Consider the following 24525-nt stretch of genomic DNA (forward strand, 5'->3'; position numbering starts at 1 on the left):
AGTTCACGGGTGTGACTTTCTTTAAAACATCATCAGCAAACATATTTCTTGAAGGGTTCTTATTCCCAAACTAGGTCTCTTTTACGGCCTGCTGCCATGATAGGTTTTCCCTTCTAGTGAGAGCATGGTATAGTAGATCTCAAATCAATGAAGGCTACCCTCAGAAAGACCTCAAGACTTCTGGAATATGCTGCGCAGTTTCACTTTTGTTTCTAGTGCTTGTCCCTCCCTTCTCACGTTTATTTTGACTTCTTCTCCTGTCCAGATCTATTCCACCCCAACAATCTTCTATTCATTAAACTTTTTGAAACTTTTTGCTTTTAGAGAGGTGTAAGGGATTGACTGTGTACACAAATTTGCAGAGGGACAATAGGGCTGAGGTCTGTTATTTCTCGTATATATGTAAAAACGTGTTTTTTGTTAACAAGCATGTTATCTCTGGAGACACAAATCCACAGTTTGAGAACTGCAAAACTAAGTATCTCTGATGGTATCTTCTAGACTGAGCACTGAGTCCCATTGAGATAGATGGATTAACCCAAAAAATCTATACAGAAGCCCCTGGAACCCCATAAAATCAGGTCCCTAATCCATGAACTATTGAAACTCATTTACAAAACTTTTCTTATTCATTACATGAATGTATTGTCTCATACTATAGAACTAGAATTTATAATCCCTATTCCATGATGAAATATCTTTGAGCTATAATGTATCTTAATTAAAAAGATCTTTTAGATAGGTATTTTTCTCAAAGCATCTTATCAAAAAAATCTGATTTAAATAAATAAAAAAAATCAGGTTTTTTTTTATCCGCCCTGGATTCAGGGTCTGGAAAACAAACCTTCTAATAAGATGCTAAACAAGCTCTATCTATTTAGTTTATCCAAGAGAAGTTTAAGGAGGTGATGTGATCACAGTCTACAAATGCCTATGTGGGAAAGAGATTTGATGTCGTTTTTTTTTTTTTTTTTTTTTTTTTTTTATCTAGCAGAAAGACAGGCGATCCAGGGGGTTGGAAGCTGAAGCAGAACAAATTCAGACTAAAAATAAGGTCCTCATTTCACTGTGACAGTAACTAAACAATGGAACAATTTGCCTAGCAATGATGTGGATTCCCCATCTCTTGAAATCAAGACTAAAAGACCTACTATAGCTCAAACAGAAGTTATAGGCTTGATACAGAAATTACTGGGTGAGGTTCTTTGTCCTGTGTTATGCAGGAGATCAGATTAGATTATTGGAATGGTCTTGTCTAGCATTATGTATCAAAGGAAGCAGGAAAAGAATTGTTACGTTTTAAGTTGCATTAGAGGTGCAAAGAAATATCTGCCAAGGTGTATTAGAGAAGAAACAGTAAATCAGAGCCTCTCTCCCACAAAAAGACGTCTAGTGTTGCATATGATTTATCATTATTATGATGTAGAAATTGTGATGAAGTAGATTTGTCACCCTTACTTATTTTTGCATTCAATTTTTTAATTCCTTTTTCATTATCGGTCTTGTAGCTCTGTTCACCACGTTCTCTCTCACTAAATATATCTAAAGACATTCTTCCCTTTTTGAAGTTTCTTCTGGTTTTGTAATGGGCTCTCAGAATAGCCTGCCTGTCTCTCATGTGATTATAATTTTTTTTGTTTTGTTTTTTTGCATGGCTGCCAACAGAATCGCAAAATATGATTGTTTACCACAACAGATGTGCAAGGTTTGAAATGCATGGTCAGACATCAGGTTAACACGTGATCAAATATTATTTCTGCCCTGAAGTCTGCCTCCTCCAGTGGTACCTTATGACAACTCAAAGATGTTGATGGTCATGAATAGTTGCTTTGTCATGCAGTTCAAAGACTTTGAACTTGAGATAACATAGCAAGCCTCACTTTTAGATGTCAGCTTCTGTGTATGAACTCTTCAAGCCAGATTTTCAGCCCTGGTCAAATTCCATTTGTTCATTCCAGCTTGTGGCTGGAATTAATGGGGTGTATTTCCTTTACAGCATTACTGTGCCTTGCTTTAGCCTAGCAACAGGGAATTAAATGCTTCAAACAAAGAAAAGATACACACAATAAAATAAGACCAGCTCTTCAGTTGGAGCTTGACTGTCAATCTGCTTATTGGAACCAGGCATCTTTCTTCCTAGAGGCCAAAAACATTCAGTGTTAATTGTGATATGATATGTACTTTAACAATTGTCTTGTGATGGTCTTCTTGGCAGCTCCTTGTTCAGCTATGGCTTATCATCATGACAGCAGAAGAATATTTGTAGGCCAGGATAATGGTGCCATTATGGTAAGTTATTGCTGCTGCAGTTTTCTTTTAAGAATGCAAATTAATTGTGAAGCTTCTTTGGTAGTGGCTGGATAATTGCAGATTTGAGTGAATTGTCCATGAGCAGTATATATAGCCAGCCTATATCCAGCCCTTTATTTTATACTTAAATCAAACTATAGAATAACTGAAAACTGTTTGTGTGTTTTAGGGGAAGTAACATCAGTTTCCTTGCTGTAGGGCTTCGTGTCTTTGTGTGTATGATTCTAGTCCATAGTTCTTGCACACCTTGCTCTGTGGCATTAGTGTCCAGGCCTTTCTCTGTCCCTTGTGTGGGATCACCCAACCATGCATCCCTCACCTCATTCCTTGGTGCAGAGGCTACATCCTTCCTGCTTTGTCCTTGTGTCTCCTGTTTTCTTGTCATGTTTTTACACGCTTGTTTTTCCCCCTTTGTTGCAACATATACTTTCTCCCACAAAAAATGTTGCAGAGAGCAATCCTCTGTTGCTAATAGAAAAGGGTGGAGGGAACACACAACTAACCTCAGAGAAAGGATGAAAACTTGTGACTAACAAAAGCTTCACTTCCATAAGAAACCATTACAAATACCCTACCACCCTGTATCACCTTGTAACTGTCAATACCTGATGAAATTTTCCCTTTTTTTCCTTCCAACACATTGTCTTTGGTTGACTTGATTCTGAATGCAAATCCTCTGCTGAAAAGATGAGTGATCCATCTCCATGTAGCTGATACTAATAAATCTGCGCTTTAGTCTGTGGTCAGCGTGGTATTGAGTGTAGTATCTGCCAGCCTGTGGCTTCTAAGAGCTAGTCTCCACTAGAAAATTGATTTACCCAGCTATGTTGTTCAAGGGTGTGAAAAATCCACACCCCTGAGTGACCTGGTTTAGCCAACCTAAGTCCCTGTGCGTACAGCACTAGGTCAATGGAAGAATTCTTCCACCAACATAGCTACTGCCTCTTGGGGAAGTGAATTAACTACAGCAATGGGAGGATCCCTTTCTTCGCTGTAGTGAGTGTCTATATTGAAGTGCTTCAGTGGTGCAGCTGCAGTGTTTCAAGTGTACACAAGCCCTGAGAACAAACCTATCTTTTTGTAGCATGACAGGTTGTTGTTGGCTGCCAGCTTAAGTCTGTTGCTGAGGCTACGTCTACACTACCCGCCGTATCGGCGGGTAGCGATCGATTTTTCAGGGATCGATATATCGCGTCTCATCTAGACGCGATATATCGATCCCCGAACGCGCTTCTATCGATTCCGGAACTCCACCGCCCCGAACGGCGGTGGCGGCGTCGATATGGAGAGCCCCGGACATCGATCCCGCGCCGTGAGGACGGGTAAGTTATCGATATAAGATACTTCGACTTCAGCTACGTTATTCACGTAGCTGAAGTTGCGTATCTTATATCGATTTTTCCCCTTAGTGTAGACCAGCCCTTATATGAGGTTATTGCTGTGTTCTTGATGCCAAAGATTTTCCTCAGACAGTCTGATTCCCATTTCAGCCTGAGAAGATGTGCTGTTTTACTCTAACTGTGTTTCCTTGGTATTAGGAATTCCATATCTCAGAAGACTTTAATAAGATGAACTTTGTCAAGACGTACCCAGGTAATACAGCATGGGATCTTTGCTAATGTATTTACTTCATAGATGAGATTTTTAAAACATTTGATACATTGGGAGGCATCTTCATAATTAAGCCTTGGCCAAATACAGACATTGACTCTGACTTTAATAATATGAAAGATATTGGTAAATTACTGGTAATTACCTTTTAATCAAAATAAGATCAACTTGTGTAGCCCAAGTATAGGATTTTAGAATGTTTAAAATCTAAAATTAACTTTTTGACATAGTCTTACTGCAAAGTTTCTGGCTTCATTGTGATGTAGTTAGCTCTGGAGAACATTCCTTCTGAAAAGCTTTAATTTCAGAGCCAAAGAAAACAAAACCCTCTAACGCAGTCTGACCCAAATCTTTTAGACGTTTGTGGGTGGGAGATGGTTGCTGCAACATTTGCAGTGTGAAGATCATCACAGTTGGGAGCTAGCAATCCCCAAAGAATTGAGAGTGTAGGAGCTATATTAAAACCTCACATAACTGTAAGCTAATGTGCTGAATGTCTCTAACTCTGGTTATATTGTTCAGCACTGAACAGTGGTAATACATTTGTGGATGCTTTAATCTGCAGATGACTTTGGTTTCTAAAGGGGAGGAAACTGATACACTACTAGTGCCTAATATGAGGGGGAGGGGGAGGAGGAGGTCTGCTCTTTTTAAATACAGTTTGCTGGGATTATCCTAATAGAGGATAGTACTTATGTAGGTGCAATAATTAGGCCAAAATGCCTGTTACTAAACACTGGTGCTCTTAAGTCTTAGTTCAAGTAGTAAGAATTGAGTAATGCAGCAAGAATGAAATCATACAAGATCCCCATTCATCAGGTATCTCTGGCAGTAGAGGGGACTACTCTATTAAAACTAATGTTGATGAAAGATGCAAGGTTCTTTCCAGGCATTATTTAGTATACCTTCTAAAGAATATACAGCCAAATTCAGTCACTACTATTCCATAGTTATTAATTAATAACTTGATGATGTACAGAAGACTTTGTACTGAAGGCCAAAAATATAGGAAAACAAAATACAGCTTGTCTTATGACTTCCTGTTGTCTTCTAATGGAAAAGGGTTTTCTTGTTTAAAAGAGAGACCTTGTTTTTAAAAGCTACAAAAGCCCCTTTATCCTAAAAGCAGATGACTTTACATTTCAGTCCAAAAGAAGTATCTCTAATACACTCTCCCCCTATATTCTTTCTTTCACTTCTGTCTCATCTACATCTTCTTACTTAATTAAATGATCTCAGCACTGTACAGAGTGCTCTCACTGGAGTTCAGTTGCCAACATGCACTCAAAGGAGAGGAACCTTCCCATTTCTATGCGAGGGAAATCACTAAATTAAAGGAAAATTCAAATGAGCTGACTTCTTTTTCTGACATGCCTGGTTCATTAAAGGCCAATCACTGAGATGGAAAATGCAAAATAAATTGAGAACTCTGCTAACCTTATCAAACTTTGAGGCTGCAGTAAGTGTGACAGTGAAGGTAAAATTATTTCTTCCTGCAATTATTACATTTTTTCCTGGTAACACTTTCAACCTGTGTTTCTAACTGTATAACTGAAGATTTGATTGAAGTATTTCTATCTGAAGTGCTCGGATCCTTTGCTTTATTTCCACAGCTCATCAGAATCGGGTGTCGGCTGTCATTTTCTGCCTGGGAGCAGAGTGGGTTATCAGTACTGGCCATGACAAGTGTGTCAGCTGGATGTGCACCAGGAGTGGGAATATGCTGGGAAGACATTACTTCACTTCTTGGGCTTCATGTTTACAGTATCCATCCAAAATGATCACATTACTAACAAATCACAAGACAAAATTTTATCATTACAAAATCCACTGCAGTTTAGTTAGCATAGAAAGTATTAAATTAATGCTAAACTACACTTGGAAAAATCCAGTTGCATCTTGTGATGTGTATATAATTTTTTTCAGTGTATTTTTTCACTTACTTGAATTCTTAAGAGTTCACAATCTACAATAGCTCCCCAGGTAATAGTATAAATTAGTATGGTTCTACTGTTCAGGCTCTTTAAAATGCATAGCTTCTAGCTTACAAAATTACAAGAATACATCCTAAAGATACTGAAACTTCTGTTCTTTGGTTTCTCTCCACAATTCTTCGGTTTCTTGCTATTCTGTTTATCCAGGTCATTCTTTCTTCAAAGAAAGATTTTTTAATTCAAAAGACAATCTACAAATGCTCATATGATTGGCCTCCTATACACACTTAAAAATTGGGATTAAACTGAATTCTTAGTAATTGAACAGAAACAGATATCTTATATGGTATGCAGATTAGATTAAAAAAGATGGAAATACATGGCATCTTGTGTGCTTTCAGTGCATAACTTAAGTATCTTAAGCAGAAATTCAATATGCAACACAAAGTATGAGCGTTGTCAGTTTAATAGTGTTATATTCATCTGCATTTAAAAGTGTGTGTGTGTGAAGTTAAAAGCCATCTGCTATGTCTCTCCAAGTTAAGGCCTGGGTTGTGTCTACATTAGAAATGTAAGTTGACCTGTATTAGATTGACTTACAGCCACCGCAGTAATTACTGCAGTGGTGCATCCAGACTACCCTCCTTGTGTCAGTGGTGCATGTCCTCACCAGAAGCGCTTCCACTGACCTAAGAGGCCAATGTGGGGAGCTGAGAGACTGGACTCTCATCCCCTTTGGCAGCTCCCTGCCAGGACCCCAGCTGCCCCTCCACCTCCTTGCCCCAGGAGTGAGGGAAGCTTTCAGCTGTGAAATTGACAAGGCTGACAGGCTCCCAGCTGGGGTGTTGTGGGGGCTGATGTGAAATTGACAAGACAGCCAACAGCCGATGTAAAGGACATAGTGTCTACATAGACGCGATGCCGACATAAGCCTTTCACCTCTTGTGGAGGTGAAGTAGTTATGTTGGTATAGTAGTGTACTTTGGCAGGAGGAAGGCTGTAGTGAAGACACTGATATAATTAGGTTGACATACGCTGTTTTATGTCAACATAACTGTGTAGCGTAGACCAGCCATCAATCTATATCCCAGAATAATTCTCACAAGATATATATTGTATGGGATGTAGTTCTCTACCCATCAGCCCCTACCCAGCTCCTTTCATTAGGGCTATTTCATGTCTCGTTAGTATATGCCATATTTTCCGCAATCAGTTCAGATTTAGCGAATCAGAACATAGAGAAAAGAATGAACTGGTTGATCTTATGGTTCTTTCTTCCTTTCTCTTCTCTCCGTTCCACAGTCAGTGTTCCCTACTGTGTATTTTCTAGTCTTCTGCCCGGGACAGCTTTAAAATTCCAAAGTGACAGGCTTGGAAGCCTGTTCCTCTGCTTAGTGGATCTTGTTGGAAAGCTTTTCCTGATGTTAAGCCTCAAGGTTTCCTCTCATTACTCCTAAAGATAGGCCATTGTGTTGTACTTGGTGACTCTTCTCTCCACGATTGCAGACTGATGTGCCAATCTCCTTTGCCAAACTACATATCTTTTTATCCTACCAAGTCTGTTAATTCCTCCAGCTTCCTGATCATGTTTGTTGAGCTCTTCTAGACTCCATTTTGTCTGTTACCAGGTTCTGGGAATAAAATGCTTAGGTGGGAACATAATTCATAAGCTGCGTAGCCAGAGCTGTTTATAAAGGGGGTCTAATATCTTTTGATGTAACTGTATCTTCAGTTTAAAACTAAGGTGTATCTTTTTTGGTGCTTAATACTGCAAGCTCGTATCGGATTTCTTGTCCCTTGGATATTTTAACATTCCTGGTTTTGTTCCTTTTATTGAATAGGTGTGTCCAGTTCTTTTCCCATATCTGTATTAATTTACATGCGTTTCCAAGCTGGATCTCATTTATTCCTTTCTGCCTGCCTACAATCTTTCAAGGTTCCTTTGTCTTATTGTTCTGCCTTCACTGATGTTAATTTGTCACAGTTTAAATTTCAAGAGGTCACTAATGTGCTATTAACTTTCTTCAAGATCACTAATTATCTGGACCCCCACATTCCTGGGCTCCCTGGAATTTGCTCTCCTGCCACAAATTTCTTTCCCAAAAAGGAACTCTGGATGCTAATGTTTTCTCTATTGTGATGTGATGGTAAACACTTCATATAAAATGTCAGGTTAATTTTAGTGTCTTTCATCCTGGTGGTTTCCAAAGTGCTTGCAAACTTGTCTGATGTACAGATAATATAGTCATCAATGCAGTCACCTCCCATCATGAATGTGGCAACCCTAAACTGCTTAGCCCGTGAATGGTAGGTATCCAGTTGAATCTGCAAGGGAATGTAAGGGTTTACAGAAGTGTTCTTATACAGAGGCAATGTGGTGACTGTGGAAGGGTCACATGACCCTCCCCAAAACACTGGGTGAAGGCCAGAAGCTGAGGAGATGAAGAGGCAGGGCCCTAGCCGGAAGGGAAGAGATGGAGCCAGAGCCTCTCCTCTTCCAGCCTCCTCTTCAGGCAGCGTGGCCAGGTGCAGCATGCAGTGGCTGCACTCTCCCAGGCAGCCTTCAGCCACGCTGCTTGCCTGGGACAGCCCAGGCAGGCAGCATGGCCGGAGGCTGCCTGGGAGAGTGCATTAGTGGCTCCACACATGCCAGGGGGATTGGAGCAGAGCTCCCCCTCTCCCTGCCAGGGGGATGGGGAGAGCATGGGGGCCCCTGGACTGAGGGCAGGGCAGGGGCAAGTCACATGGGGTAGGGTCGTGTGTGGAGGTGGGGACAGGTCACATGGGGAGGTCACATGTCCCCTTTGTGTCCCTCCCACTAGTTGCCTCACTCCTCTTAAAAATGGTAGCCCTCTAGCAGTATAGTTCCCCAAACCATGTGCTAAGGGATTGCTTCTATACCAAACAGAAAAGAATGCTTCATGCGGAATTGCTGGCACTGCTTTGAAGCATGTTTTGTTTTGAGGTCTATGCACTGATTTGGCCTACCACACTTAACTTGCAAAACACAATACTAAAAACTGAAAGTAGCTCTGTCTTCCTGCATTTGTGTTTTCTTGGCAATGCTCTGTTTTACACCAGTCTCCAAGTAAGGTATGTTGACATAACAGTACAGAACTGTGCATAAAATAAGTGCTCATTCCAAGATCTGTTCACAAAACAATCCAGTATTCTCTTCCCCCAACCTCTGAGTTCTCATCCATAAGCATCTGATGGAAACTCTGGTCACTAACTAATCCTCAGTCATTTCAGATTGCTCCAAGGAAAGGGGAAAAGTTAGAATACTTTGTTTGAAACAGAAAATGTTTCATTTAGTTGTCCATGGCATGGCCTCTATTTTCTTCAAAGGAAATTGCTTTCTGTCAACACATTGTGTGCTTGAATCATTAACAGTGGGGAGCAAGTGACCAATTTGTCAGTATATGTGCTTGAATATTCAGCACAGTTGTTAAAAGCTTCTCTGATGCATGAGTTAATCTTTTTTCAAAAGCTTATACAAATATAAAATATTACGGAGTAGATGTTCCTTGGTGTAGTGTCTGATTAAACAATGTATTATAATTAAACTTATATAATGGACGCCTAGACTTCAGGATGAAATAATGCTGATAAATCTGAGATCTTGCAGTTGGCAGCCTATCTGTATAGGCTTCTCAGGTGCAGGATTGTTTATCTTCAGATGCTCAGATTCTTAAACCCCTCATGCTTGTTAACAAGACATTGGAAGCACAGCTTTCTCCCTATTGTGGTGACAATTTTTTAGTTATACTGCACTTCTTTCTACACAGTAAACCCCTCTTAGTTACCTCTTGTCTTTTGGTGGTGGGGTCAGCAGAGAGCGAACAATAAGCCTATCTCAGGGACTGGGGAAGTCCCTTCCAGGAATAGGTGGTGCCAGCTGTTTTCTGGAGGGAGCAATACCACCTGCTCTTCAGGCACCACTTCTTATGAATAGTAAAACTTTTGAAAAGGAACTTTTATGTTTGTCATATATTATCTTGATCATTCAGCTTACATTACAAAACAGAGGGAGGGAAAGGATTTATTCACTTATGTTGTAAGGACTGTGGGGCAGGGACAGGCTCTTATTTTTGTACAATGCCACACAAAGGGCCTTTATATCACCCTATTCAGGACTGAAGTATTACTGGAATACAAATAATGCACATAGGAGGTCAGTAGATACCTGCCATGGAAAGTAGGGCTAATTAGAATTTGCAGATACTCCTGAGAGACAGTTCTGGCTTCCCTCAGGCACTTCCATAGCAACAACACTCTCTCCTATTTTTCCCCCTTTCCTTACCTGAAGTAAACGAGTGATTTCTGATCCTGTTTATCATTACATCTGAATATAAAGTACCTTATGTAGGCAAGACTCTGTTCCATGAGTTCTCCTGCACTTTCAGATAAGTTAAAAGTGGATTATTGATCTGTCTGTAAGTCTCCAGTCTAGTTCATAAAATTTTTTGGCTTCTCTTGAGTTTCAGGAACATCCTTAATTGAAGGTTCAATTATTCTTGCACTTTTTAAACTTCTGGTGAAAGCAGAGCTGAACACTTTAAAAAAAAACAACAACATACCCTTTGTGTAAACGTTTGTTTCCTTGTTTACAGGTTTGTATTACATCAGCACTCTAGTATTTGTTTATGGGCCACTAAAGATCTTTCCAGTATGGTTTCTGTTGGTTGTTGCTTTAACCTGTTGGTTTTTTAGTCATGCTGGCAGAGTATTTTTGCTGTAAAGAGAAGCAAGGGAGTCTGAGGACAGTTGGTGGTATTCCTTGACTTGTGTTCAGATATGACATTGAAACCCAGCATGCCTTTGTTGGGGACTACTCCGGACAAATCACGCTGCTGAAGCTTGAACAGAACACATGCACGGTTATCACAACGCTCAAAGGGCATGAAGGTAAACTAACTTCCCCGGCTAATTCAGTCTCTGGTAATACAACTTTCTATCAGCAGATGGGAAATGTAATCAAGAGCAGGTTCTGACATAAGCTATCGAGTTGTTTGCCTGTCACCACTTGCTGAACAAAGTTCTTCCTCTATAAAGAGAAGTTACCAACAAAACTCCTATCTTAAATTAGCAGGATATTTAAGTAGCTAAGAACTCTGCTTGTTTCATAGGGAACTCTGGGCTGTGGGCTGCTACGGATGATGTTGCCGTCATCCTAGGCACCAGTTATAGAGCATGAGCTTCAAAGTAACTGTCTTGAATGGTGCATGTGTATATGCATAGCTCACCTTACAAGATGGGTCACCTTTCAAAATGTCAGCCTATATTCATTAATGTGAAGGAATGGCTCCATCTTAGTGTCTAGAATGTTACCACTTTAAGGCAAGTGTGTCTTGTACATGTTTGTACAGTGTTCAACATTGTTATCACCGCATATTTTAATCAAATGTAAGAAAACTTTGCAAAGTTATCTAGAGGAGTTTGTGAATTATGGGATAAATTCTAGAGTTTATGCATTGGACCCAGCTTCATATCTTAAGGTGTTAGCAGAATTGCATAAAGCCTGTGTAATTGAGTTAACTAATCCTTGTAACCTGATGTATGGCACAATATGTGCAGTGTTAGGTTTTGGCTCAGCTTTGCCTGACTCAGCTGTATTTAAGATGTATAGATATTATGATGATGGTTGATATAGATTCTTAGGTGTTTATCTAGTATTGTGTGTCACGGGTTTGGTCACAGAGACTCCCTTGGCACTGTCACCTGACATGCTGAAGTTACCTCTGAGCCCATTTTCCCTGCCAGCTTGGGACTTCCAGAATCCTGCCTTGTTAAGACAGACACTCTAGCCTGCTGCAACACAGACCCAGATTTGGGCCACGCTCCAAGGTTGCAGACTTACCCAAAAACTGCTCAGCAGGTTTCCTGCTTCAGACACCCAGCTCCCAATGGGATCCAAACCTCAAATAAATCCATTTTACTCTGTATAAAGCTTATACAGGGTAAACTCATAAATTGTCTGCACTCCATAACACTAACCTAACTCAGTTTAATGGGACTAAATTGGGGGCCCCAGATTATCTTCATCCAAGAACTTTAAAGGAACTGGCACATGAAATTGCAAGCCTATTAGCAAGAAGGGGTTATACCGTATGACTGGAGAATTGCTAACATAGTTCCTATTTTTAAGAGGTGGGGGGGGGGAGTGATCCAGGTAACTGCAGACCTGTTAGTTTGACATCTGTAGTATGCAAGGTCTTGGAAAAAATTTTCAAGGAGAAAGTAGTTAAGGACATGGAGGTCAATGGTAATTAGGACAAAATACAGCATGGTTTTACAAAAGGTATAGGTAGTAATCTTCTTTGAGAAGGTAACAGATCTTTTTTTAGATGAAAGGAAGCACAGTGGATCTAATTTACCTCAATTTCAGTAAGGCACTTGATACAATCCCACATGGGGAATTAGCTAAATTGGAAAAGATGGGGATCAATATGAAAATTGAAAGGTGGATAAGGAACTGATTAAAGGGGAGACTACAATGGGTCATACTGAATGGTGAACTGTCAAGCTGGAGGGAGGTTACTAGTGGAGTTCCTCAGGGATCGGTTTTGGGACCAATCTTATTTAATCTTTTTATTACTAACCTTGGCACAAAAAGTAGGAATGTGCTAATAAAGTTTGCGGATGACACAAAGCTGGGAGGTATTGCCAATACAGAGAAGGACTGGGATATCATACAGGAAGATCTGGGTGACATTGCAAAATGGAATAATAGTAATAGGATGAAATATAATAGTGAAAAATGGAAGGTCATGCATTTAGGGATTAATAACAAGATTTTTTGTTATAAGCTGGGGGTGCATCAGTTGGCAGTAACAGAAGAGGAGAAGGACCTCGGAGTATTGGTTGATCATAGGATGACTGAGCCGCCAATGTGATATGGCCGTGAAAAAAGATAATGTGGTCTTGGGATGCATCAGGCAAGGTATTTCCAGTAGAGATAGTACCATTATACAAGGCACTGGGGAGACCAGACCTGCACATAGTATTCCAGATGAGGTCTCCCATGTTTAATAAGGATGAATTCAAACTGGAACAGGTACAGAGAAGGGCTACTAGAATGATCCAAGGAATGGAAAACCTGTCTTATGAAAGGAGACTGAAAGAGCTTGGCTTGTTTAGCCTAACCAAAAGAAGGCTGAGGTGAGCAATCATATCTCCCTATAAATATATCAGAGGAATAAATACCAGGGAGGGAGAGGAATTATTTAAACTTCAGTACCAATGTGGACACAAGAACAAATGGATATAAACTGTCTATCAGCAAGTTTTAGACTTGAAATTAGATGAAGGTTTCTAACCATCAGAGGAGTGAAGTTCTGGAACAGCCTTCCAAGGGGAGCAGTGGGAGCAAAAGACACATCTAGCTTCAAGACTAAGCTTGATAAGTTTATGGAGGGGATGGTATGATGGGATAGCCTAATTTTGGCAATTAATTGATCTTTGACTATTAGCAGTAAATATGCCCAATGGCCTGTGATAGAATGTTGGAGGGGGAATCTGAGTTCCTACAGAGAATTCTTTCCTGGGTGTCTGGCTGGTGAGTCTTGCCCACATGCTTAGGGTTTAGTTGATTGCCATATTTGGGGTTGGGAAGGAATTTTCCTCCAGGGCAGATTAGCAGAGGCCCTGGGGTTTTTTCGCCTTCCTCTTCAGCATGGGGCACAGCTCACTTGCTGGAGGATTCTCTGTACCTTGAAGTCTTTAAACCACGGTTTGAGGACTTCAGTAACTCAGACATAGGTTAAGGGTTTGATACAGGAGTTGGTGGGTGAGATTCTATGGCCTGCATTGTGCAGGAGGTCAGACTAGACCAGGGGTCGGCAACCTTTCAGAAGTGGTGTGCCGAGTCTTCATTTATTCACTATAACTTAAGGTTTCGCATGCCGGTAATACATTTTAACGTTTTTAGAAGGTCTCTCTAAGTCTATAAACTATTGTATGTAAAGGAAACAAGTTTTTTTTTAAATGTTTAAGCTTCATTTAAAATGAAGTTAAAGTGCAGATCTTTTCAGTTTAGTGCAGTGGTTCTTAAACTTGGGGTGCATGCACCCCCGGGGCAGGGCTGGTGCAAGGATATTATGCGCCCTAGGCGAAACCTCCACCTTGTGCCCCCGCCCCACCCACCCCCCGCACATCGGTTCATTGAGGGGCAGATCGCAATGAGCCTTTATAGACCCCAGGGGCCATCCATGACCAGGAGCTGCTCTCCAGACCAGGTTCCCCCCTCCCTGCCCCCCTGAACTCCCCTGGAGGGTGCACAGCCCCCCGCGAGCCTTCCCTACCCCACCCAGGTGGCCCCCACCCTGAGTCCACTCACTGGCTTTGCCAGGCTTGGGCCGCTGCAGCAGCTCAGCAGGGAGGAGCCACCTTCCAGAGGCACCGGAGAGCCAAAGTGTCTCGCTTGCAGCAGCAGTGAGCCCCAGCCATGGAGGAGCTGGTGGGGTCCAAGGAGGGCAGCAGCCCTGCAAAGGCAGCAGCACCGCTAGCAGGGAGCAGCTGTGCCCCCCGCTCCTCCCCTCAGGGGGGCTCCTGCAGGCTGTAGTGGATGTATGTGGGCACCACCCCACCCCCCCGGTTTCCCCTCTCACCTAGGATTACCATATTTCAACAATCAAAAAAGAGGGGAGAGCCCTGCCCTAGCCCCGCCCCCATCCACTCCCTTCCACTTCCCACCCCGATTGCCCCGGTCAGAACCCCCAGCTCCCCCCTGCTCCTTGTCCCCCGACTGCCCCAACCCTTATCCATTCCCTGCCCGCTGAAAGGACCCCCAGAACTCCTGACCCATCCAACCCCTGCTCCCTGACTGCCCCCCAGGACTCCCCTTACCAGGCCCATGCCGATCAGACGCTGGGTCCCCGTGGAGCAAAACTCCACGTGGAGTGCTGTGAGGCAGCAGGAGGACGGAGCTGTGGGAGGGGCAGTGGCGGCGGCAGCTCACACTTCCGGGAGCTGCAGAACCCAAGTGCGAATGCATGTGGGTGGCGGTCCCCCCGCACCCTCCCAGCTCCCTTCTTGCCGTGCTCGGGCTCTGCAGCTCCTGGGAGTGTGAGCTGCTGCTGCTGCCGCCCCTCCTGCAGCAGGCTCAGCGCCCCGCGCCCCAGCAGCTCACGCTCCTGGGAGCCGCAGAACCTGAGCGTGGTGAGGTGGGAACCGGGGGGGCACGCCCGCCACTCAGTCTCTGCCGGCCTGGGGTTCTGTTCACTCAGCTGGCCGTGTGCTGAGTGGGGCCGGCGGCCGGGACCCCAGCTAGCAGTTGTGTGCCAGGCAAAATCAGCTCACGTGCCAAAGGTGGCACACATGCTGTAGGTCGCCGACCCCTGGATTAGACTATCAAATGGTCCCTTCTGACCTTGAAGTCTATGATTCTATGATACAGAGAGATGCACAACATTCTTTACCAATCCAAAGCACTCTGTTAAGATCCCTTTGGTCACCCCACTCTGTTACCAAAAGGTCAGCTGTATGGACTCTCCTCCCCTCCAGGAGATTTGACCCCCAGTCTTCCCTTAAAATATAATCCACAGGTTAGGGGTCTGGCATTTCAGATGCCGATCCTTCGCCCTCCTCCTGGGGAAATGCCTTCCTACAAAAGGTGGGCAGACCATCCTCTCCCCCCTCACCTTCTGTCTGGACTTCCCTCTCTGGGTTCCCCCCTGAGGCAGACACCCCTGTGTTCCCCAAAAGGGAAGGTGACCCTGATCCAGCTGTGGGCTCACAGCTACAGCTATGACAGAGACACTTCCCTGGCCAGCAAACTCTCTTCTCCCCTCGCCCCCCCTGTCCCCCTGCTCCCTCTCAGGTTGGGCTAGCTTCCAGTTACAGAGCCCTTGGGGTCTGTTCCCACCACAATGGTCATCAGGACCCCAACTTCTATCTCTGGGATACATGTCTCTGTGCACCCTAGGACCAGGCCTGTCCCCTGCTGAACTACAACTTCCTGGCAGTCAGCAGCTGGGAGATGATCACAGGACAGGAGCTGGCTCTATCCAGCCCTTTCCACAGGGACCTGCCTTGAGCCCTGGGGCTACAGGAACTGGTCACGACCATCCCTGCCCCCAATGGCCCATTTTCCACAGCTACTGAGGAATTAAAGAGACACTGTCTCCTATTTCCCCAGCAGTACATGTGACTTTACCCTCCCCTCTGGGGCTTTCAGCACAAGATTCCTTCTTGCTGCTAACAAACCCTGGGACAGATTCTGCCATATCAAGTCATTCCCCAGTAGAAACGGTGCAAAATTGTGTGCCACCGCTGCAACAGTCAGTTCAGCCTGCAAATCACCAGTTTCTATGTGTACCTTAGCTAAAGGTGCAAGGACCTTATAACCTCCCAACAGTTCTAATTCTGCCATTTTTCCTGGTAACACATCCTTCTCATGGATCAGGTTCCTCCTGACCACAGAAATCTCTGCACCAGGGAAGGTGGAACAGTGTGAAAATAAGATGATTATTTTACAGAATTCGTTGCCAAGCTAAATGAGTGTCATTTGAATTAACTCTGCTACTTAATGAGTGTACTGTCTATTGTATTAGTCTATTGTATTCTGTTGATACTTAAAATTCAGTGAGCTATAAAATACTAAGTCAAAGCAGATTTTCAAGTGTCTTTTTTCTATGTAGCTTGCATGTCATATAAACAGATGACTTGATGCCATACTGAATTGTTCTTACCACTCATGTTCCCTCAGTAGGTCTGCTGTTGCTGAGGCCTTGTTGAAACCCATGCTGACAGTTTAATTACATTGGTTTAAAATCATCCCTTTAATTAAACTCGTCAAAGCCCAGGTGGGACTCTTTGGTTCAAGAGTAGCTTATTTCAGTTTAGTGTGATGGAAAGAAAACTGGTTTAAACCAAAATAAGTGTCCACGCAGCCTTTTGTATCGATTTAAAACAGCACCTTTAGGCCTTGTTGCACCAGTTTGAGAACTTGATTTAATATCTGAATTCTGTGAAAGAATCTTGTTGCTCTGTAAGACAGGGTCCCAGGTGCAGGAGATTTCAAAGGTGGCTGCTTTAACGAAGCTTTGTTTCTTCCCCTCACTTCCTCCTTACAACTCTTTAGCAATTCACTACAATTGAATAGTAAACATGCACCAAAACAGCATGTTGGCTTCCAAGGTGGTCTGTGTCTGGGCATAAGTACTTATTACTTTTCTTAATATCCATGTAAATGTTTTCAAAGGGGTCAGTATGTGTGTGTGTGTGTTTTTGGTTTAAAAAAAAATTCTGTGCAGCCCATGCAAATCTTACTGCTATTAATTATAAGAGCCAGAAAGGAGAGGATTGATTTGAGGCTGTAATTAATCTGAAAACAAGATGAATATCAGTTGAGGTAGTGGCAGAAAAGATATCACTTGAACAGTGGAAGGATGCTGTATAAAACTACACATCTCTAAAGGAAGGAATAGAATATTGCATCCAGTAACTTGATATAACTTCATATTCTCTTGGTACATTTAAAGCAGCCCTTATTGGTCTTGCAGAAAGTCCAGTTTTGTTGAAGGTTTAAAACAAGGATGGGCAAACTTTTTGACCTGAGGGCCACATCTGAGTATGGAAATTGTATGGTGGGCCACGAATGCTAACAAAATTGGGGGTTGGGGTGCAGGCGGGGGTAAGGGCTCTGGCTGGGGGTGTGGGATCTAGGGTGGGGCCAGAAATGAGGAGTTCAGGGTGCGGGAGGGGGTTCTGGGCTGGTGCAGGGGGTTATGGGGTGGGGGGTGGGAGTGAGGGCTGCCTCTGGGGGGTGTTCTGGGCTGGGACTGAGGGGTTTGGAGTGGGGTCAGGGCTGGGGCTGGGAGGTGGGAGGAGGTCAGGGGGTGCAGGCTCCAGGTAGTGCTTACTGGAAGTAGCAGCATGTCCTCCTCCGGCTCTTACACGGAGGCGTGGTGATGGCCAGGTGGCTCTGTGCGGTGCATGGTCTGCAGGTCCTGCCCCTTCAGCTTCCATTGGCTATGGTTCCTGGCCAATGGGAGCTGCAGAGCCGGTGCTTGGGGCGGGCCAGCGTGCAAAGCCCCCTGGCTGCCCTACACGTAGGAGATGGAGCGGGGACATGATGATGATGCTGCTTCTAGGAGCCGCGTGGAGCGGGTCAAGCCCCCAGCCCTGCTTGCTGGCTGGAGCTCGAGGGACGGATCAAAAGGTTTGACAGGCTGGATGCGGGCCGTAGTTTTCCCAGACTGGTTTAAAATAAATCACCACCTGAATAGTGTAATTCCACTCTTTTTTTTTTTTTTTCTCTCATTTTTTTTTTGGATGAGAGAGTGGTGGCCTAATGTAGTACCATGTATTCTGTGTTCAGTAATTACAAAGCCAGTGTGTTACGCTGAAGGGCTCTTTAATAAGGAGTATGAAACACATACAAGAATATCTTTGTAAAAACCAACAGAGCGCATAAATTTTGCCCTGCAATGTGTTTGTCATGTGACTGACTGCCATTAAAATATTTGGAATAAACTGTCAGAGCACAACTATATTCAGAGCTAATTACATAAGAGGTCAGTGTATAATGACTGATATCACTTGTATTCTTCTCAACTGCTAATTGTATGCATTATTGTATTGTTAACATATTGGTGTTATGAACAAATTGCTGCCTGATCGATTCAGTTGTCACAATGACTATTTTCACCTTACAAAGAGCCCAGTAAGGAATGGTATTAAACACAATTATTAGGCTGCTGATATACATATACACCTCTACCCTGATATAATGCTGTCCTCAGGAGCCAAAAAATCTTACCGCGTTATAGGTGAAACCGCGTTATATTGAATTTGCTTTGATCTGCCGGAGTGCGCAGTCCCCTGCCGCCCCTCTTCCCCGAGCTCTGCTTTACCATGTTGTGTCTGAATTCATGTTATATCGGGCCACTTTATATTGGGTAGAGGTGTACTTGGGGAAGCTGTTAACCTAATTCATAGCTCATCTTATTAGAAAACCAAAGTCATTGTTTAGCTTCTTGTCTTGTTCTTTATTAAACGTTAGTATTTACATTTGTCTTTCAAACAAAAATGGCTTTAGTGTTATATGAAAACCTGAACTTTCCTGTGACTGTTTAACCAACAATGAGCATTTTAGAAATATGCATTAGTCCGACCAAACCAAATTATCCCATTGCTTGCTATCCTTTGTCTCTTAAAGTTTGATTGTCCAACTGATGATAGTTCAATGACTTTAAACTGTTAGGCTGCGTTTCTTTACTAACTATGCTCTTAGGAGAGTCACAATGGGGACTATCACCTTTGATCTTACTGAAGCATGAATGAAGAGCTGTGAATGAGCTCCAAAGTTTCTCTCTCCTAGTCCAATAAAAGATTACCTCATCCATTTATTTTATTTTTTTTTTAAAGGAAGTGTTGCTTCCCTGTGGTGGGATCCTGTCCAACGGCTACTCTTCTCTGGAGCATCTGATCACAGCATTATTCTGTGGGATATTGGCGGAAGGAAAGGCCGAACACTGCTGCTTCAGGGCCATCAGTATGTAGCAGTGACTTGCTGTTTAATTTTTTTCCAAATACTTAACTAGTTTGTGGGGTTTCAGAAAAACTAAATGTGACAAGCTCCCAAGTATTGTGAATAGGAACTAGACAAGATAGCATATTTCAGAGCTCTCTGAAGATGCTGATGAATGGGGACTGGGGGGAACAAATCTCAGAGCAGCATTCCTGTCATGGCTATGACTTAAATGTGGGAAGTGAGATCAGAATAAAAATAGTTCCCAGAATAAAGAGGTGGGTGAAAGTACTATGACTACCCTTGTTTACAGTGTTGTAGCTGTGTTCCATCTAATATTGGGAGTTTTTGCTGCATGGAGGTCAAGTCCCACTGCTATAATGTACCCTTCATGAGGATGCTTGTGCAGGAAGGGAGTGGAAATGTACAATGACATCTGCATAGTAGCGTGAATATGTACAATCCTTTGTTCTAATGCTTCCTCTTCATCTTAGACACCAGTAATGAAATCACAGAATTATTTTATTGGCGTAGTTAGTATTTTTAAAGTATCTATGCTGACTTCCTGTACTTCTCGCAAGTGCACATGAATTCCCACTCCTCTGTGCATTGACATGCAACTATTCACTTTTACATATTGGCTACAATAGTGTAATTTGACACCTATGTTACTGGAGGATCTTCCACTGCTTCTTTCACTCCTCCATCACATATCCTGTTGGGAAGTTTGTGTGTCAACTATTAGTTTTTCTTGTTTAATCTCACACTGGACGATGGTGGTGGAGTTTTTACAAAGTGTGGGGAAAAATCATTCCATTTCAAAAGCAGTGTTTTTTCTTTCTGAACTGAAAACTGGAAAACAGTGAAAATTCAATGCGTAACTAAAAGCCTGGAGATCCACAACAGATTTCTATTCTGCATAGCTATATCAAAAATAGATTATTGGGGGTTTTTTGGGGTTTTTTTTTTCTGTAAGTCAGTTTTCCTCCTTGAAGAAAGTCTATGGGCTTGGCTACACTTACAAATTTGCAGCGCTGCATCAGGGTGTGAAAACACACCCTCTCCAGCGCTGCAAATTGCGGCGCTACAAAGCGCCAGTGTAGTCAAAGCCCCAGCGCTGGGAGCCGCGCTCCCAGCGCTGTCCGTTATTCCCCACAGGGAGGTGGAGTATGGACAGCGCTGGGAGAGTTTTCTCCCAGCACTGGCGCTTTGACTACACTTAGCGCTTCAAAGCGCTGCCGCGGCAGCGCTTTGAAATGCAAGTGTAGCCAAAGCCTATATGAGTGAATACCATGCTTAAAGGAAACAGGAACTTGTGGATGGGGAAGAGATTAAGACATTGAATCACAATATCTAGGCTTGGCAGGATTAGATTTTTATTGGTAAATGTCAATTTCTGCCCCACACACACACACACACCCCAATGAAAAAATAATTCCCTCAGTAATAAAAAAAAATTTACAAGGAAGCAGCATTTTTTGTACTTTGCCTGAAAACTTGCTAGTTTGACTTAAAGATATTTATGTCATTTATTTGACATGTGATGTTGATGATTTCTTTGAAAGTTAAAAGCTTTATAACATTTTAAATCAACATCTACTGTTAAATAATTATTCTGACCAGCCTGTGGTCTGACTCCTCCATAATTTCCTGCAACTGAAAAAACATAAATGGATGAAAATAAATATTTATCTTTTAAATTGAATTCTGCCAACCATGACGACTCATATCAGCAAAAGGGTTTCCAGTTGAATCTTTAAGGACCTAATTCCTTCATGACTATTTTCTCACAGTTGTCTCCTAATAAGTTGGTATTCTGTTGACTTCTGAGTGTGGATGAAGAAGGGCGTGTTTGCAGTTCTGCTCAGTTCAGACATCTGTCACCTGAGATGCATTCCATTTGTTGTTACACTTCACTAGCAGAACACTGACATGATGCTATATCTTCAACTTACAGGTCAAACCTGCTGCTTCCTATGCTAACACTTTGTTCTATCGCAGCTACTTCTGTGCTGAGATAACACTTGACAATGAGGGTACCAAGTCCTGCTTCTAAACTTTGATTCTCCGTTTCAAGCACTTTAGGTTGCCACTTAGTGGTCTTGCTTTAAAATCGTTCTACAGCTGACAATGCCTTGCTATTGACATTGTTTTCAGCTTTCCAGGTGACTCTTAACAAGTCTGGGTTTGAATTTTTAGGGATGTTGCTTTTGCTTAAATGTTTGAAAGAATAAATAGTGTCCACTTTGTTTACAGTGACAAGGTGCAGGCCATTTGTTACATTCAGCTGACGCGGCAACTGGTCTCATGTTCAGCTGATGGAGGAATTGCCGTTTGGAATATGGATATCAGCAGAGAAGAGGTAAGCGCAAATGCTAGGTCAAAGGATCTGGTACTGCCACTTGGTGAACTCTGCAAGGGCTATGCTTTCCAGCTGCTTCTGTCCTAGATCAGGGCACCTCAAGTTAATCAAGCATTGGTAACTGGCCAGGAATCAGAGCTCAGTGCCTCAGCTTCCATGAAGAGTATCAGATTACCATAAAGATAAGGGCATCCAAAGTGACAAAATCCACAAAGACTGCAGAGCATAGTTCAGTGCAAGCCTGGCCATGTGGACGAAGGTGAAGCTTTGCATGTTGAAACCAAGTCCCCACAGACCACACTTCAATTTTAAAGACAAGGATGGACCACATAATAGATCTGTGCCATGCTTGACCTAAAGGTACACCCTCTCCACATCTGTTCTAGTTAATATAGTTGGAAAGAATCCTGTAGGGTCCTACAAGAGGCAACACCCTGTTGCAGACTGTGTGTATTGAATTCCCTGTAGGGTTATGCAGACTTGACAAAACATTTGCTCTTTTTGTCTCAGTAAAATGGTACTGTAGTTTACCCTTCCCCTCTCCTCAAAATGAATATTAAAAGTATAGAAGTCACTCACCGAGTAGCCAGATTTTTAAGGAGCCCTTGATTACTAAATATAAGTGACGTACATTGAAATATTGTTTAGGCAAGGCTTGAGACCCTGTTCTGTGTTAAATGTTGCTTAGTGTATTGTGAAATAAAGTGCTATAGAAAAAAATCTATGTAGCCTGTGAAGCTGTAGTTTCTTGCCACCAGTACATTAATGCTGTCAGGCCAACCAAAAAATGGCTTGGTAATAGGCTGCTCTTACTGCTTTTTCTCTGCACACCCTGTTTTCTTTGCAAGGATCTTCAAAGCCACAAGCACTGTTTTATTATACATATTGTGGTAGCACCTAGGAGCCCATGTTGGACCAGAAGCCCCAGTGCTAGGTGCTGTACAAAGGGAACAAAAGTGACTGCTCCTGAGTGCTAAACAAAGGGCTTGCCTACACGATGAGATGTAGTGCATTGGTGTAGTCCTGTTGATATCAGCGTGCATGAGAACTTCTAAGGTCCATGCAGGTCAGTTAGTGCATGGCATGCTGGTGCACAGTAGAATCTACACCTCTAGCTGGTGTGCACTAATGCACAGCGTGGACAAGCCCATAGATTCATTTTCCTCCAGAATCTGTTAACCAGTTCAGGATCGATGTAGGGCCATGTCTACACTACCATTTTTTGTCAGTATAACTTCTTTGGCTCATGGGTGTGAAAAAAAACACACCCCAAGCGATATAATTTACACTGGCAGAAGCACCGGTGTGGACAGTGCTATGCTGGTGGAAGAACTTCTCCCACCAACCTAACTACTGCTCGTGGAAGTGGGTTTTTTTTATGTCCATGGAAGAGCTCTCTTGTATCAGCATAGAGCGGCTATACGAGTGATCATACAGCAGCACAGCTGCATTGGTACAGCTGTGCCGCTGTAAGCTCGCTAGTGTAGACATGGCCTTAGTCACTACATGGTGCTGTGATAGAGCTAAATACACTGCCTCTGATGATTCCTCTAGAGCAGTGGTTCCCAAACTTGTTCTGACGCTTGTGCAGGGAAAGCCCCTGGCGGGCTGGGCTGGGCTTTGTACCTGATGTGTCCGCAGGTTCGGCCAATCGCAGCTCCCAGTGGCTGCGGTTCGCTGCTCCAGGCCAACAGGATCCACTGGAAGCGGCGCAGGCTGAGGGACCTACTGGCCGCCACTTCCAGCAGCTCCCATTGGCCTGGAGCAGCGAACCGCAGCCACTGGGAGCTGCGATTGGCGGAACCTGCAGACGTGTCAGATACACAAACCGACCCGGCCCGCCAGGGGCTTTCCCTGCACAAGAGTCAGAACAAGTTTGAGAACCACTGCTCTAGAGCAGTGAGGAGATGATGATTTTATGGAGCTTATGTTTTTTTGTTTACCAAGTTAAAGATCAAAGTATAGACTAGACAGTCTTTATGCACTAGAGCTTTTTAGACCCTTGTTGACAGCCTGGTTGAGGAAATTCCCAAAACTAGTGGTATAGATTTTTAGTGGGAGTTTAGATTAAACTTTGGTAGTTTTTAATGTTTTATCCATTGGTTTATCTATTTTCTGCCATTAAATGGAGACTGAGAAATGAGAAACAGAAGCAACTGAACCAATAGTGAAAACCCAAATGGGCAAGAGATGAAAACAATGGCCCCTGAACTGTTATCACATCATTATTGAAATGGAGACAGTCTTTCATTTTGACTGGATCAATACACACACACTCTCTCTCTCTCTCCCCCCCCCCCCCCATTTGTCAACAATCCTGGGTAAATAAGAATTTGCTACTCTCCTTTTATTGATGCATCTGTTGTAGGAAGGTCCACCAATGTGATAGAAAAGGGAATGTTAGTGGATATCACTTACTGTTTAGTCTATTGGGGAGATGGAGCGTTATAGAATGTGGAGAGACCGTGATTCAGCAGTCAGTGTGGGTAGTCAAGGTTATTCTGAAATTTGAGATGGGAAGTGAGTCACCATAGAACAATTTCTCTTTTTCTGTTCTCTTGGGCATAAGTCACAACACTGCAGTGGTGTGGAATTTAAGGGAGTTAAACTAACCTGAACTAGCTTCCAGGGTAAATGATCCTTATCAGATGTTGGGAATATTTTTACCCAAAACGTAAGGAGATGCCCTAAAACGATTATTATGTATTGTCCCACAAATATACCTTACTAAAAAGTGCAAGTATTAACTTCAGAGTTATGCTTTGAATACTTTCCTATAGCACAGTAATATCTGAGAATGTTAGTACTACTTAGCATGTCTATAGCTCACATCA

The 24525-nt window shown here is 42.9% G+C and overlaps 1 protein-coding gene across 1 annotated transcript in view; it reads left to right on the forward strand.

Annotated features, from left to right (window-relative positions):
- The window catches only part of WDFY1 (WD repeat and FYVE domain containing 1), a 48996-nt gene that overhangs the window by 16633 nt on the left and 7838 nt on the right, over positions 1–24525 (forward strand). Inside the window, exons 3-8 of the mRNA XM_039487973.1 lie at positions 2216–2289; positions 3849–3903; positions 5535–5685; positions 10651–10763; positions 19227–19353; positions 21586–21691. Coding sequence (XP_039343907.1) covers positions 2216–2289; positions 3849–3903; positions 5535–5685; positions 10651–10763; positions 19227–19353; positions 21586–21691 — 626 coding nt within the window. The remainder of the gene's footprint in view (positions 1–2215; positions 2290–3848; positions 3904–5534; positions 5686–10650; positions 10764–19226; positions 19354–21585; positions 21692–24525) is intronic.

The sequence above is a fragment of the Mauremys reevesii genome, linkage group 9, assembly GCF_016161935.1.
Source record: "Mauremys reevesii isolate NIE-2019 linkage group 9, ASM1616193v1, whole genome shotgun sequence".
Taxonomy (NCBI): Eukaryota; Metazoa; Chordata; order Testudines; family Geoemydidae; genus Mauremys; species Mauremys reevesii.